Source organism: Gorilla gorilla, chromosome 7, assembly GCF_029281585.2.
Source record: "Gorilla gorilla gorilla isolate KB3781 chromosome 7, NHGRI_mGorGor1-v2.1_pri, whole genome shotgun sequence".
Lineage (NCBI taxonomy): Eukaryota > Metazoa > Chordata > Mammalia > Primates > Hominidae > Gorilla > Gorilla gorilla.
Genome location: NC_073231.2, coordinates 150,201,204 through 150,215,754, shown reverse-complemented (window position 1 = coordinate 150,215,754; position 14,551 = coordinate 150,201,204). Strand labels below are relative to the sequence as shown.

Here is a 14,551-nt window from a genome sequence, read left to right as displayed (position 1 = left end):
CTGCCTCCCAGGTTCAAACAATTCTCCCACCTCAGCCTCCTGAATAGCTGGGATTACAGGCATGTGCCACCACGCCTGGCAAATTTTGTATATTTAGAGAGACGGGGTTTCTCCATGTTGGTCAGGCTGGTCTTGAACTCCTGACCTAGTGATCCGCCCTCCTCCACCTCCCAAAGTGCTGGGATTACAGTCGTGAGCCACCACACCCGGCCAGAGGTGAGACCTTTAAGAGGTGATTAGGTCTTGAGGGCTTTGCCCTCATGAAGGGATTAATGCCATTATTTCGGGAATTGATTCCTTATAAAAGGATGAGCTTGGCCCCTTTCTGTCCAGCCACATAATGCCTCCTGGCATGTTATGTGGCAGCAGGAAGGTCCTCATGAGATGTGGCCCCTCCCTCTTGGACCTCCACATCTCCAGAACCAATAAATCCCAGTTTATTATCAATTACCCAGTCTGTGGCATTATAGCAGCACAAAACGAACTAAGACACTGTAGGGTCCAGCCCTACGGGGCTAAGTGGGTGTTGTCCCCATGTGCACAGACGAGAGATTGTAGTAAATAAAGACACAAGACAAAGAGATAAAGAGAAAACAGCTGGGCCCAGGGGACCACTACCATCAAGACGCAGAGACTGGTAGTGGCCCCGAATGGCTGGGCGTGCTGATATTTATTGCATACAAGACAAGGGGGGCAGGATAAGGAAGGTGAATCTTGTAAGTGATTGACAAGGTGAAGCAAGTCACATGATCATAGGACAGGGGGCCCTTCCCTCTTAGGTAGCCGAAGCAGAGAGAGAAGGCAGCAAACGTCAGCGTTTTCTTGTATGGACTTACAAGAAAGATCAAAGACTTTAAGACTTTCACTATTTCTTCTACCGCTATCTACTACAAACTTCAAAGAGGAACTAGGAGTACAGGAGGAGCATGAAAGTGGACAAGGAGCGTGAACATTGAAGCACCACAGGGAGGGGTTTAGGCCTCCGGATGATTGCGGGCAAGCCTGGATAATATCCAGCCTTCCACAAGAAGCTGGTGGAGCAGAGTGTTCCCTGACTCCTCCAAGGAAAGGAGACTCCCTTTCGCAGTCTACTAAGCAACGGGTGACTTCCCAGACACTGGCGTTAGGGCTTGACCAAGGAGCCCTCAAGCAGCCCTTATGCGGGCGTGACAGAGGGCTCACCTCTTGCCTTCTAGGTCACTTCTCACCATGTCCCTTCAGCACCTGACCCTGTACCCGCCAGTTATTCCTACGTTTTGTTAGTAATGCAACTAAGGGTAATGGTAAAAGCTAATGATTAATAATGCTTATAATAATGATTGATAATTGTCCATGGTCATCTCTATATCTAATTTGTATTATGACTATTCTTATTCTAACTATTTTCTTTATTATACTGAAACAGTTTCTGCCTTCAGTCTCTTGCCTCGGCACCTAGGTAATCCTCCGCCCACAAGACACCATGCAAATACCTACGTTGCCATGAAAACTGAGGAGGCTCAGTAAGAGCCTCTGAGAATCAAGGGCAGGAGGTGAAAGGACAAATCTCTGGGGAATCTCCAAAATCATGTATTTATTTTATTTAGAGACAGACTCTCGCTCTGTTACCCAGGCTGAAGTCCGGTGGTACAATCAAGGCTCACTGCAGCCTAGACCTCTTGGGCTCAAGTGATCCTCCTACCTCAGCCTCCCGAGTAAGTGGGACTGTAGGCTCTCACCACCATGCCCAGCCAATTTTTAATTTTTTGGTAGATATGGGATCTCACTATGTTGCCCAGGCTCAAATTTTTTTTTTTTTTTGAGAGAGTCTTGCTCTGTCATAGCCTAGGCTGGAGTGCAGTGGTGCAATCTCAGCTCACTGCAACCTCCACCTCCCGGGTTCAAGCGATTCTCCTGCCTCAGCCTCCCGAGTAGCTGGGATTACAGGCGCGCGCCACCACGCCCAGTTAATTTTTGTATTTTTAGTAGAGACGGGGTTTCACCATGTTGGCCAAGCTGGTCTCGAACTCCTTAACTCAGGTGATCCGCCCACCTCGGCCTCCCAAAGTGCTGAGATGACAGGTGTGAGCCACCGCGCCCGGCTAAGGGTTTCAGTTTCTATCAGGATGTTTTCTCATATCTAAAACCATCTTGGGCCAGGCGCCATGGCTCACACCTGTCATCTCAGCACTGTGGGAGGCCGAGGTGGGCGGATCACCTGAGGTCAGGAGTTCGAGACCAGCCTGGCCAACATGGTGAAATCCCGTCTCTACTAAAAATACAAAAATTAGCTGGGCGTGGTGGTGGGCACCTGTAATCCCGGCTACTTGGGAGGCTGAGGCAGGAGAATCGCTTGAACCCGGGAGGCGGAGGTTGCAGTGAGCTGAGATCGTGCCATTGCACTCCAGCCTGGTGACAGAGCGAGACTCAGTCTCAAAAAAAAAAAAAAAAAGATCCTTTGAGTCCTCGACCTCACTTGAGCCTCAGGCCTGGGCAACAGAATGAGACCCTACCTCTAAAAGACAAACAAGACCGGGCACAGTGTCTCACGCCTGTAATCCCAGAACTTTGGGAGGCCAAGGCGGGCGGATCACAAGGTCAGGAGATCGAGACCAGCCTGGCTAACACGGTGAAACCCCATCTCTACTAAAAATACAAAAAAAAGCCAGGCGTGGTGGTGGGCGCCTGTAGTCCCAGCTACTCAGGAGGCTGATGCAGGAGAATGGCGTGAACCCAGGAGGCAGAGCTTGCAGTGAGCCAAGATAGCGCCACTGCACTCCGGCCTGGGCGAAAGAGCGAGACTCCGTCCCAAAAAAAAAAAAAAAAAAAAATCAAGGGGTGCAACTGTTCCTTAACCCCGTAGTCACCTGCACCCATCTAGGGATTAAGCTGGGTGGAGAACTACAGAACTGAAGGATGGGAAGGCTCTTAGGTCAGCTGCTCAATCACAGCCAGCGAGGCTTGTCCCCACACACAGAGGATCAGCATCAGATGGGATGACCACATACCTGGGAGAGGCGGCTGCACGTGGTGGCCATGGCCTGGCTGGCCCTTCACTGCTGGTTTTTTTCTTTTTTTGAGATGCAGTTTCGCTCTTGTTGCCCAGGCTGGAGTGCAATGGCGCGATCTCGGCTCACTGCAACATCTGCCTCCCAGGTTCAAGCAATTCTCCTGCCTCAGCCTCCCAAGTAGCTGGGATTACAGACACCTGCTACCACGCCTGGCACATTTTTGTATTTTTAGTAGAGACGGGGTTTTGCCATGCTTGCCAGGCTGGTCTCGAACTACTGACCTCAGGTGGTCCACCCGCCTCGGCCTCCCAAAGTGCTGGGATTACACGCATGAGCTACTGCACTTGGCCCCTTCTCTGCTGTTGAGGAGCCCAGGAGACCTTTCCTTGTGGAGGGACAAGGAACAGTGAGTTGCAGGCTTTGCTCCTACTCAGGGGACCACCCTCTGGGGACAGTGGGGGGCGTCAGGTCCGGCTCCATTCCTGCCTTCCGGTGGAGGGTGGAGTCTCCTCCAAATTCCTCTTGGGCAGGGTTTCGCGCTTCAGAGCCTCTGGCCACTTGCTGGGCAGCTGGTGGTGGTGGGCATCCTCGCCCCAGCAGGCCCTGCGTGGTGGGCTATCCTGCCTCCCAGGGGCCCAGCTTTGGCCCTGGACTCAGCCCCGGGAAACCGTAAGTGAGCAGTGCTCAAGGCCTTGGCCCTGAGGCACCTTCCTGCCATTATGATTCTGACCCCTGCCCCAGTTCCTACTGGGCATGGGCAGGAAGCTCACAGAGACTTCAAAAGGCAGCGGATTCCTCACTCAGGCTTGTGCACCTTGCTCCTCTGTGGCCTGGGGGAGTGTGGCTCATGTGTGGCACAGAGCAGAGCCTCCATGGATGCCTTTGATCGCTGGCCTATGGGAGGGAAGATAGAAGAAGCTGGGAGGTGGCTCCACCAAGCCTGCAGCCCAGGGTGGACAGGAGAGGGCAGGCCCCAAGCACCGGTGCTGATGGGGGTGGTGGCAGAGCGATGAGGGGAAGGGGGCAAGCATGAGACCAGGAGCCCTGTTGCCCATAGCCATGCCACCAAACCACCCACCTTGTCCCATCCTTGTCCTCATCCTCCCTCAGAAGCTTTCTTTTACCAGGCGACTTCTGAAGCTCACACTCAACCTTCAGCCCCCACCCCCTAGAACCCTCAGTACCTGCAACCCCCAAAGGGAAGCAGCCGGGTCAGCTGGGCAGGGGCCCAGCCTCAGGCGGCAGCATCCTGGAAGGCTGGAGCTGGCAGTGGCCTCTGCGCTCAGAGTTGGGTGGTCCTGAGCCCCCCTGGGAGCTGGCCTGCCCCCTGATGTTTGATGGGGCCCAGACCAGAGACTTTCCGGGTCACGGGGGTTCCTTCCTCCTCTGATGGTCCTGCCAAGACAGGAGGGAGCAGAAGTGGGGAGGAAGACCAGGCCTTCAAAGGCCTGTGTGCAGGCCAACTCAAGGACAATCAGAAAGGGCCTCTGGAGAGCGGAACCGTCGCAGACAGAGCTTGGGCAGCAGGAACAGACCCACCACCCCCAGTGCCTGCACGCTCCCTGCAGCTGCAGGGGCCCTTCTGCAGAAGTGGGGCCTCTTGCCTGGGAGAATGGGCCTTGCTGCCAGGCCCGTCATACTGGTCACAGTTCGGTGTCCTGCCTCCCTGGGGTGGCGGCCCACGAGGTGAAGAAAGCCAGGCTCCTACCTTGGCGTGGTCTCTCCCAGCACTTTCTTCCAGATCCTTGCTCCCAGGCTCAGGGGCTCCTCTCAGTTAGTTCCATTGCAGCTCCAGCTCTTTTTGTGGGAGCCCAAGAACCACCCAGCCCAGGATAGACCATGGTCAGTGCTGAGCTCCTGCTCCCTGCAGATGCCAACACATACAGGCCCAGGCTGCTCAGGGCCAGGGGCAGTGTGCCAGCAGCCCAGGGAGAAGACAGCTGTATCCAAGTCTGCCTGAAGAAAGAGTTTGGGGCCTTTGGGGGTCTGATTGCAGGAGGAGCTGTCACTGAGAGGGTGGAGGCTCAGGGGAGTGGGGTAATGCTCAGGCCAAACAGTCCCGATGGGCTAAAACCTTAAACTCTGTCTCTTCTGAGTCCCCTTCACTGAGTACCCCGGTGCCTGCACACCAACCCCTTGGTGTAAATCCCTAGCAGGATACTCCTGGGAAGCTACCAGGCAAACAGTCACTCCAGGGCTAAGGGTGGACAGGGGGCTCGGCACATCACAGCCCCATCTGACTGACCCTCAGCCCTTGAGAGGTGCTCGTGGAGCAGTAGCCTTGCCGGGAAGAGGCTCCTCTACTCCTCTAACCACCGAAGCTGGTAGCTCGTGTGGGCCCAGAGAGCCCAGGGCAGATCCAAGAAGCAATGTGGGGTAGTCTGGGCTCAGAGAGCATGACTGTACAACCCGTGAGACCAGCCTGCGGTGGGTAAGGACCTGCCCAGGGCCTGGGGAGAGGCAGCCTGTTAAACAGGCCAGGCCATGGCTCTAGTTCAGGGAAGCATCCACACAGAGAGATGTGCTCAAAGAATTAATGCCAACTCATTAAATAAAAACGTTTTATTACACAAACCACGTGTAGGTCCCAGGCTCAGGGGCTTACCCTACAGCCCCCACCGGTCCCTGGCTCCAAGCCTGCTCCTTGCCCTTGCCCGCCCTGGAGAGCCAGGGTCTCCTATGGAGTGTGTAGGTGTCCACGAGTGTACCAGTGCGCGGGCCTCCTGGGCTGCAGGCACTCAGGCATGGTGGCAGCATTGAGGGAAAGACAGGTGTTGGGGAGCGGGGTCCCCACCTGCCCAGGCTCAGGAGTCACAGGGGTCTGCACAGTCCTTTCTGCTGTGGAACACGTGATAGATGCTGGTCAGGGGGAACATAGCAACAGCGCCGAGCAGAGAGCCCACCTGGATGGCCACGCCGGCTGCCAGCAATGCCAGCTGGCCCCCGCCATGCAGCAGGGAGCTGGCTGCCACCTTCACGTAGGAGAACACGCCAAGACACAGCACCCACGACAGCACCTGAGGGGGACACAGCACCAGCTGAGCGTGAGATGTGCCTGCTCCAGGGCAACGCCCCCCCACCCCACTTCATGTCCCCCTGTGCTCACCACGAGGACCACCCCTGCCGAGGTGCCCACCAGGGGCGGGCAGGGGCTCAGGACTGCCAGCGCCATCAGGTAGCCCCCACAGAGCACGCCCAGCAGAGAGAGGCCGCCCAGCCCTGCCAAGGACCTGCAGTGAGTGAGCAGAATGTCAGGGCTGACTGCGCCAGGACCTGGCTCCTAGCCCTGAGTTTCCACCCGCACAGGGGCTGGGGGTCCTTGTGTACCTGCACAGCACACCCATGGCCAGGAAGCAGGCCAGGGGATTGGCAGCACTGCCCAGCACCACAGCCAGGTGGTAGGCCAGATGCCCGTAGGGTAAGCAGGAAAAGCTCTGCACGGCAGGCAGCACGCCATTGGTCAGCGCGTTGGTGGCGGCCAACAGGCCCAGCAGGCAGGCACTGCGGGCTGAGAGAAGCTGATAGGCCTTAGGGTCTGGACCAGGGGTGGTGCCTGCTGCCTGACTTGGTGGCTCTTGCAGTGGTGAGGACTCTTCCACCTCTTCCTCTGTTCCTGGGGCTCCCACCTGGAGGCCTGATCCTAAGTCTCCTGTGGGTACAGATGGTGGTGGCGGCAACAGCAGCAGAAGACCCTGGAAGGCAGCAGCTGAAGCAACCAGAAGGGCAGTCAGTGCCCAGAAGAAAGTGCTGGCAGGAAAACGCTCAAGGAAGTCGAGTGGGGGGCCAGGGGTGCCGTTGATGGGGGCTGGCGGGCACTCGAGGCGGCCCACACCCTGCACTAGGGCCAGCACGCAGGGCAGCAGGGCACTCAGGCCTTGACCCAGGAAGAATGACCGTAAGAAGCGAGGTGGCAGGTGGCTCAGGAAGGGCAGGAAAGTGACATTCGAGGCACAGCATGCCAGTGCCAGCACAAAGGCCAGTGCTAGGAAGGCCACGGAATGCAACTGTCCTGCCACTGGGGCCACATGGTGCCACAGAGAGGCCAGCAGGGCTGTGCCCACCATGCCCAGCACCTGCACCACCCGGATGGGGACCTGCTCGTCCTTTCCTGGGGCCAGCCTCCTCCAGAGGGTCACCACCAGCAGACCCAGGTTCCCCAGAGCCACAAGCACAGAGACATAAGAGGGGAGGCTCCAACCTGCAGGGAAGGGGGGAGGCCATGTCAGGGGCATGATGCCCAAGTGAAGAAGAGTGCCAAAGCCCACCTTCCTGGGCACACCTGCACCTCCTCCCACTCACCCTCTGAAAGCTCTCTGACCACCACAGGTAGCTCCACCCAGATCCCACTGACCGCAGCCCAGAAGTCTTGGGCACACCTGCACCTCCTCCCACTCACCCTCTGGAAGCTCTTTGACCACCACAGGTAGCTCCACCCAGATCCCATTGACGGCAGCCCAGGAGCCCATGCCGAAAAGAGCCACCAGCAGGTGGGTCAGCACCGGACGGGCGGGCGTGGGTGCTGCCATTCAGCCCAAGGCTGGGCCCTTCCAGGTCAGGGCAAAGGTCACAGCCAGTTCTTTTCCCACCTAGGGCCAGACACGCTTTGGCTCTCCTGGGAACTGAAGACCTCTTCTAGCTTGAAAGAAACAGAGAAACAGATAGGATGCAGAGCCGGAGTCAGAACAGGGTGAGACCAGGGGAACCGGGGGAGCCCCGGGCAGGAGCGCAGATGGGGAGGATTGGCTAAAACGTACCCAGCAGCACCGCCCGCCAGCGTCGGGACCGCCGGCAGGCAGGGAAGCAGGAAGCCGGCCCGAGTCGCTGCGGCCCCAGGGGAGGAGGCCGAAGGAGCGAGTGGAGCCCTCCTCTCCAGGGAGAGGCGGGGCTGGAGTCACCGCCACCACCACCCCAAGCCGGACGCCGGGAAAGGGCGCCTACCAGGAGGAGCCACGCACGCCCCAGGGCTTCATGGTGCCCGCGACCGCAAGAGCCAAGTCAGATCCCAGGGGAGTGGCCGGGACGGCTCCGCTCGGAGGGGCGCCGCCCTCTCGGTACCGTCAGGTGGGCGACTCGGGAGCCGTCCGGTCCCTGCGCCTCCCGGTCCCGCGCCCAGTGCGCTCCCGCTCCAGTGCCGGCTTCCCGCCACACCAGGACACCGCCGGCCGGCCCAGGGACGCCACCTCAGTCCAGAGCGCGCAGGACCCGGCAGCAGCCACGACCCGACTCACCCGTGGTGGCTCCGGGCCCGCCCCCGGCATGGCCCACGACCGGAAGTCCCGCCCCGGAAGCTGGTCGGCGGGCGGGCATTGAGAGGAACTGGGGGGGTTGTCGGTCTATAAACCTCGCCCGTTCCGCTCCCTGGTGCTTCCCCGAGCGCCGTCGGTGGTCATGGCTGCCCCAGCCTCCCGGCAGGTCCGACGCAGAGCCCGGGCAGCGCCGCGGCCCCGCTCGGCCGAGGACTGGTGGTGGGATCGGCTGGCGCCGAGGGGCTCGGGGTACCACCTGCTGCAGTCCGACAGCATGCTGCTGGTGCTGTCCGAACCCGGCCCCGCCCGGCCCCGCGCACAGCGGCGCGCTTCCCGCCGCACTCCCCGGCAGCCGCCCCCGGGCCCCAGCGCCGCGGCCAAACCCAAGGCCAGGCTCAGGCCCGAGTCGGCGGCCGCGCCCGCACCCGCACCCGCACCGGCACCCACGCCCACGCCCGAGGAAAGGCCCGACGCGGGCTGGGGAGACCGCATTCCCTTGGAAATCCTGGTGCAGATTTTCGGGTTGTTGGTGGCGGCGGACGGCCCCATGCCCTTCCTGGGCAGGTAACGCTGGTGCCGGGCCCGCCGCCGAGCGTAGCGGCTTGGGCCAGACGTGGTCCGAGCGGTGGCCCGGGCGGGGGCGGAGGGCGAAAGCATCGGAGCGCGCACCCCTCAGTCCGAGAGCGCAGCCCCTTAGGCGCCCAGTTGGAGTCCCAGGAGCCCGGCTTTGAGCCGGGGTGTCTACTGCGCTGCGAGAGGGGGGCATCGCCTACGGAGGGGCCGGCACCCTCAGCACGCTGTCCTCCCAGGGCTGCGCGCGTGTGCCGCCGCTGGCAGGAGGCCGCTTCCCAACCCGCGCTCTGGCACACCGTGACCCTGTCGTCCCCGCTGGTCGGCCGGCCTGCCAAGGGAGGGGTCAAGGCGGAGAAGAAGCTCCTTGCTTCCCTGGAGTGGCTTATGCCCAATCGGTGAGGGGTTCCCTCTCTTCCTTACCTCTGGCTCCAGGCTCCTTCTGTCTCCCTGCACCAAGGTGTTGGGTGGGAAGGACTCGTGTGGGAACATGAGTGCAGCTCTGCCTCTGCTGTCGGCCCAGGTTTTCACAGCTCCAGAGGCTGACCCTCATCCACTGGAAGTCTCAGGTACACCCCGTGTTGAAGGTGAGAGCTCCAGACTGTCCTGCACATCAGCTGTGACAACTCTGGGACTGTTCAGTACTCTAGGAAGTGGGTCAGGCACCTTGGGGGCCCAACGCTGCTCCGTGGGGATGTCTGCCTGCCTGCCTGGTTCTCTTTTCCTGCTGTTTCCTCCAGCAGGGAGGTTATCAGAGGCGGGGACACCCAAGTAGGCCTGGCATGGGCAGAAAGGAGGTCACAGCTAAGGCGGTAGAGTGGGGTTGGCACCAGCCACTTGTCTGTTTCCCTTGTGGATCTTAGCCTGTCCTCTCCCAACCCCAGCTGCCCCTCTGTCTCCCTGCAGCTGGTAGGTGAGTGCTGTCCTCGGCTCACTTTCCTCAAGCTCTCCGGCTGCCACGGTGTGACTGCTGACGCTCTGGTCATGCTAGCCAAAGCCTGCTGCCAGCTCCATAGCCTGGACCTACAGCACTCCATGGTGAGCCCTGTGTCCCAAGGGGCCCTGAAAAAACCCAGGCCGGGGTGACAGGTGCTCTTGTATTGGGGCCCCAGGTGGAGTCTACAGCTGTGGTGAGCTTCTTGGAGGAGGCAGGGTCCCGAATGCGCAAGTTGTGGCTGACCTACAGCTCCCAGACGACAGCCATCCTGGGCGCACTGCTGGTAAGTTGGCATTGGCGGGAGCAGAGGCAGATGCTGAGCTGGGGACTGCCAGCCCACTGACCCTGTGACCCACTCCCTCCCCCCATCTCTGCAGGGCAGCTGCTGCCCCCAGCTCCAGGTCCTGGAGGTGAGCACCGGCATCAACCGTAATAGCATTCCCCTTCAGCTGCCTGTCGAGGCTCTGCAGAAAGGCTGCCCTCAGCTCCAGGTACCTGGCGCCCTGCCTCTCCCACCTGTCACACCCTCCCCCATCTACAGCCTGGGCCTTGCCCCCAGGTGCTGCGGCTGCTGAACCTGATGTGGCTGCCCAAGCCTCCGGGACGAGGTGTGGCTCCCGGACCAGGCTTCCCTAGCCTGGAGGAGCTCTGCCTGGCGAGCTCAACCTGCAACTTTGTGAGCAACGAGGTCCTGGGCCGCCTACTCCACGGCTCTCCCAACCTGCGCTTACTGGATCTTCGTGGCTGTGCGCGCATCACGCCGGCTGGCCTTCAGGATCTGCCATGTCGGGGTCAGTGGTTCTGGGTTGTGGCCAGGCACGTGAGGTGTGGGGGCCCTTGTGCCGTGCCAGGGTCAGCGGTCCTGGGTGGTGGCCGGGCGGGTGAGGTGTGGGGGCCCTTGTCGCCGTGCCAGGGTCAGCGGCCTGGGTGGTGGCTGGGCGGGTGAGGTGTGGGGGCCCTTGTCATCTTGTAGCTTATGCTCACTCCTCTCACTGCAGAGCTGGAGCAGCTTCATCTGGGCCTGTATGGCACGTCAGACCGGCTGACTCTAGCCAAGGAGGGCAGCCCCTTTTTGACCCAGAAGTGGTGCCATACACTGCGAGAACTGGACTTGAGTGGCCAGGGGTTCAGTGAGAAGGACCTGGAGCAGGCCCTGGCTGCCTTCTTAAGCACCCCTGGGGGCTCACACCCAGCCCTGTGCTCTCTTAACCTCAGGGGCACCCGGGTCACACCAAGCACTGTCAGGTCAGCATCCCCTACCCCAGTCCCTGGAGCCAGTGTGGCTGTCACCGTGTCTGCCTGGGGCCTGGAAGTTGTGTTCTGCCTGGCCTGAGACCTCCAGGGGTCAGAGGGGCATGCATACTGTCCAAGCCCCTGCGTGGGGTGGGCCTGTGGACACCAGGGGAACTGGGCTTGGCCTTGGTGGCTATGGGTGGCAGAGCCAGGTGTGGAACACCAGCAGGCACAGCTCCCTAGCCTGGCCCAGCCCTTCTGAGGCAACAGCTCAACTTCCTGTGGTCTGCCCTCCCCACAGCTCTGTGATCAGCAGCTGCCCGGGCCTGCTCTACCTCAACCTGGAGTCCTGCCGCTGCCTTCCCCGGGGTCTGAAGCGGGCCTACCGGGGCCTGGAGGAAGTCCAGTGGTGTCTGGAGCAGCTGCTCACCAGCCCCTCACCCAGCTAGGCAGCCACAGACCTGGGACACCTCAGCCAGCTTGCCCACCCTCCACCTTTGCCCAATTTCAGATATTTGAGCATTTTGTTAAAATAAAACGTTTTTAGGAGTTCTGTGTGTGTGGTTCTCAGGGTAGGGTTGGGCAACAGGTTATACCTGATGGAGCCACTGGGGCTACAGCCGGCCCAGAGCCTGTGTGTTGTGGGGTCAGGGTGGTCCCATGGGCTCTTGAGCCTGCAGGTGGCCATGCCTTTGCCTGCCCACTGCTGGGTCCAGTGTGTGTGTTCCGTCCTCGGGGACACTGGTGAGCTTGTCTGTGGTTGCATGGGGGTGGGGGGTGGGAGGGGGTGGGGCCCTGCCCAGCTGTGGGGCTCACTGAGGGGTCGCCGCCTGCAAATTTCTCTCCAGCTCAGGCCTGGGGTGTCCACCCATCCACCCTTCACATGGGGACTGTGAACAGGCCATACAGGGGGCCTCCAGTGGATGGACTGGCCAAGAAGTTAATGTCCACCGCAGGACCTCACCCTGGACTCCCTAAGAGGTGGTCAACAGAGCAGCCCCTTCTAGAACCTGCCCAGAACTTCTAGAACCCATCCGCGGTCCACCCTGGGCCGCTCCCTGGCCTCGCTGCCCTGTCGGTCGCCTGTGAGCTCCTTGCTCCTTCCTGGGTCTGCAGCCCTGGAGAATTTGCTCACCGAGGTAGGAGTGCCGCTGTGGGCAGTGGGCGGCGGCAGCGGACGAGCGGCCAGGCTGACCACCTCTGCCTGACTCAGATGCCTAAGGGCCGGGCCGGCAGCCTGCCCACGACCTCCATCGGCTGGCGCTTCCAGCTCTGGTCCCTAGGACTCACCTGCCCGGAGCGCCACCTGGCCAGGCGCCTCAAGAACAATAGCTTCTACCCATTCATGCAGCAGGAGCCAAACGGTGCGCGCGAGGCTGGGCTGGGCGGGGCGGGGCAGGGAAGGGCGGGGCGGGGGAGGAGGGAGACGGGCCCGAGGCCTGAATGGGGCGGAGCCAGGCGGGCAGAGGCAGGGCCAGGGCCCTGGGTGGGGCCGGCCGGTGCTCCGGGGGACGGAGAGGCCGCAGGCGAGACACCGCCTCCGCGAGCCCTGCGCGGACCCAGCTAGTCCGGGCCAAGCCTTGGCACCGCCACCCCCGGCTGCGGGCAGGGCCGGGGCGTCCTCACGCGCCGCGCCTCCTCCAGTCTTCGTGCTCGAATACTACCTGGACACACTGTGGAAGGGGATGCTGCTCTTCATCATCAGCGTGGTCCTGGTCAGCTTCAGCTCCCTGAGAGAGGTGTGAGCCCCTGGGCCCGACCCCCACCGCCCTCCTCCCCTGAGGGCCGGCCCCGCGCCGCTCAGACGCTCCCCGTGGCGCCCGCAGGTGCAGAAGCAAGAGACCTGGGTCTTCCTCGTGTACGGCGTGGGCGTGGGCCTGTGGCTCGTGATCTCGTCGCTGCCGCGGCGCCGCCTGGTGCTGAACCATACGCGCGGCGTGTACCACTTCTCCATCCAGGGCCGCACCGTGTGCCAGGGCCCCTTGCATCTGGTCTACGTGCGCCTGGCGCTCAGCTCCGACGGTAACGGGCCAGGAGGGTGGGCCAGGGACGGGGAGGCAGCTTGGGAGGTCGGAGGGGCGGCCAGGCTGGCTAAGTCCGCTCTCCCCGCAGCCTACGGAAGGTGCTTCTTCCAGCTGGTCCTCGGCGGCCACAGGTTGGAGCCCCTGGTGCTGGTGCAGCTGTCGGAGCACTACGAGGTGGGTCCCGCCCAGACACGCGCCCTCCTCAGGACATGATGACACCGATCACTGTTTAAGGTCTTTGGGTGGGGCCGTTTCCGCACGCAGAGGGTAAATACAACACGGTCTTCGGTGCTGGGGGCCGTGGAGAGGGCGCCGGGGCTTCAGGCAGGACTGGGGATGCGGCCTGGTAGGGGAAGGAGACGCCTGGACGGCGACTCGGGTCTGTCCTGTCCCGGCCCCAGTTGAGCGCCACCTGCTCCCACAGCAAATGGAATACTTGGGCCGTTACATCGCCCGGAAACTCAACATCAACTACTTCGACTACCTGGCCACCTCCTACCGGCACGTGGTTCGCCACTGGCCACCCCCTGGCGCTGGCACTGTGGTGCGCAAGAGCCCCATGGGTCACAAGCCCAGCTCCTCTCAGTCCAGCCTGGAGGTGTGACTCTGAGGGCCTCCCCCACCTCGGGACTGTGTTCTCGGTAACCTCCCAGCCCCACTCTGGGGCAGATCAAATGTGAGTCCCACTCACTGGCCTTCCTTTCAATAAAGCTGCCTCAGCTTCCACACGGATGATTTTAGGGGGCAGGGGAGGCCCTCTGGTGCCTAGGTCTTCCACTGTTGCGCACTCCTAGGACCTCAGAGAGCCTGTGCTTTCCAGCTGACTGAAGCAAACCCCACAGCTTGTGTTGGAAGACAGGAACAGCTGAGAGCAAGGGATGGCATATAGCCAGGCCTCTGAGGTTCGGCCCATCACTAGAGAGGCTGGGAACTCCGTCCCCTCTTAGCCAGCGGCACTTAACTTGTCCTACCTGACTTCAGAGGTGCTGACCAATGTGTGGAATCCAGGAGTCAGAATCTGGCCCATTCTGGACCCGGTGCCTGCTGCTACTCCAACCAGCAATGGGGTGGGGTGCGGCCAGAGAACAAGCCCTGTGCCTGGGGTGCATGCTTGCCCCAGTACCCACAAAGCTGCTGCTGCTTGCCTCCAAGGGGGTGGGCACGAGAGTCCTGGGCCAGGGTGCAGGGCCTACTAGGAGGGAGGATGTGCAGTGCCCTGACACCCACTCGCCATGCTCGCTGGAACCCCAGGCCCGTGCCCGTGACACCTGCTCGCCGTGCCCACTGGAACCCCAGGCCCGCGCCCCTGACACCCACTTGCCGTGCCCGCTGGAACCCCAGGCCCACACTCTCCTGTCCAGTGGATCCCCCAGCTCTCACTGCAGCACCTGAGGCCTCCTGAGTGCTGGGGGCTGTTATGGAAGCCGAGAAGGCTGTGGGCCATGGGGTCCCAGGGAAAGCAGCACCTGGCTCTCCGGATCTTCAGGCATTATCAGCTGAACGTCCCTGCAACCAGGAACAGCTACATAATTTGCAGGGCTCCATGCCAAA

The 14,551-nt window shown here is 61.3% G+C and overlaps 3 protein-coding genes across 8 annotated transcripts; 2 read left to right on the top strand and 1 right to left on the bottom strand.

Moving 5' to 3' along the window:
- Positions 1 to 5,537: 5,537 nt before the first annotated feature.
- On the bottom strand, positions 5,538 to 8,258 carry SLC52A2 (solute carrier family 52 member 2). Of its 4 annotated transcripts, none has more exons than XM_055348535.2 (5): positions 7,929 to 8,258; positions 7,387 to 7,626; positions 6,318 to 7,188; positions 6,097 to 6,220; positions 5,538 to 6,007 (listed from the first exon to the last, which is right to left on the bottom strand). In XM_055348535.2, exons 2-5 carry the CDS (start codon positions 7,514 to 7,516, stop codon positions 5,795 to 5,797), a joined length of 1,338 nt encoding a protein of 445 aa, XP_055204510.1. In that variant the 5' UTR covers positions 7,517 to 7,626; positions 7,929 to 8,258; the 3' UTR covers positions 5,538 to 5,794. The 4 variants fall into 4 exon arrangements, with proteins under 4 accessions (XP_055204510.1, XP_030869682.1, XP_018888082.1 ...); XM_031013822.3 differs by having other exon boundaries at positions 6,318 to 6,696; positions 7,745 to 8,232; XM_019032537.4 differs by having other exon boundaries at positions 7,387 to 7,622; positions 7,745 to 8,226.
- A 120-nt stretch (positions 8,259 to 8,378) lies between these two features.
- On the top strand, positions 8,379 to 11,525 carry FBXL6 (F-box and leucine rich repeat protein 6). The gene is made up of 9 exons (XM_004047684.5): positions 8,379 to 8,800; positions 9,046 to 9,204; positions 9,330 to 9,393; positions 9,713 to 9,844; positions 9,919 to 10,026; positions 10,121 to 10,234; positions 10,303 to 10,534; positions 10,742 to 10,988; positions 11,278 to 11,525. Exons 1-9 carry the CDS (start codon positions 8,379 to 8,381, stop codon positions 11,423 to 11,425), a joined length of 1,626 nt encoding a protein of 541 aa, XP_004047732.1. The 3' UTR covers positions 11,426 to 11,525.
- A 211-nt stretch (positions 11,526 to 11,736) lies between these two features.
- On the top strand, positions 11,737 to 13,726 carry TMEM249 (transmembrane protein 249). 3 transcript variants are annotated; one of them, XM_019032539.3, is made up of 6 exons: positions 11,739 to 12,115; positions 12,190 to 12,340; positions 12,621 to 12,715; positions 12,803 to 12,998; positions 13,089 to 13,174; positions 13,425 to 13,726. In XM_019032539.3, the coding sequence occupies exons 2-6, from the start codon at positions 12,190 to 12,192 to the stop codon at positions 13,602 to 13,604; spliced, it is 708 nt and encodes a 235-aa protein (XP_018888084.1). In that variant the 5' UTR covers positions 11,739 to 12,115; the 3' UTR covers positions 13,605 to 13,726. The 3 variants fall into 3 exon arrangements, with proteins under 3 accessions (XP_004047735.1, XP_018888084.1, XP_063565700.1); XM_063709630.1 differs by having other exon boundaries at positions 11,740 to 12,115; positions 12,247 to 12,340; XM_004047687.4 differs by lacking the exon at positions 12,621 to 12,715 and having other exon boundaries at positions 11,737 to 12,340.
- The last annotated feature ends 825 nt before the right edge of the window (positions 13,727 to 14,551 follow it).

Coding starts and splice junctions, on each gene's coding strand:
- FBXL6 (XM_004047684.5), top strand. CDS start 8,379: ATGGCTGCCCCAGCCTCCCGGCAGGTCCGACGCAGAGCCCGGGCAGCG. Junction 8,801..9,045: donor CCCATGCCCTTCCTGGGCAG/GTAACGCTGGTG, acceptor CTGTCCTCCCAG/GGCTGCGCGCGTGTGCCGCC. Junction 10,235..10,302: donor AAGGCTGCCCTCAGCTCCAG/GTACCTGGCGCC, acceptor CCTTGCCCCCAG/GTGCTGCGGCTGCTGAACCT.
- SLC52A2 (XM_055348535.2), bottom strand. CDS start 7,516: ATGGCAGCACCCACGCCCGCCCGTCCGGTGCTGACCCACCTGCTGGTG. Junction 6,221..6,317: donor GCCATGGGTGTGCTGTGCAG/GTACACAAGGAC, acceptor CACTCACTGCAG/GTCCTTGGCAGGGCTGGGCG. Junction 6,008..6,096: donor CGGCAGGGGTGGTCCTCGTG/GTGAGCACAGGG, acceptor TGTCCCCCTCAG/GTGCTGTCGTGGGTGCTGTG.
- TMEM249 (XM_019032539.3), top strand. CDS start 12,190: ATGCCTAAGGGCCGGGCCGGCAGCCTGCCCACGACCTCCATCGGCTGG. Junction 12,341..12,620: donor CATGCAGCAGGAGCCAAACG/GTGCGCGCGAGG, acceptor CGCCTCCTCCAG/TCTTCGTGCTCGAATACTAC. Junction 12,716..12,802: donor GCTTCAGCTCCCTGAGAGAG/GTGTGAGCCCCT, acceptor TGGCGCCCGCAG/GTGCAGAAGCAAGAGACCTG.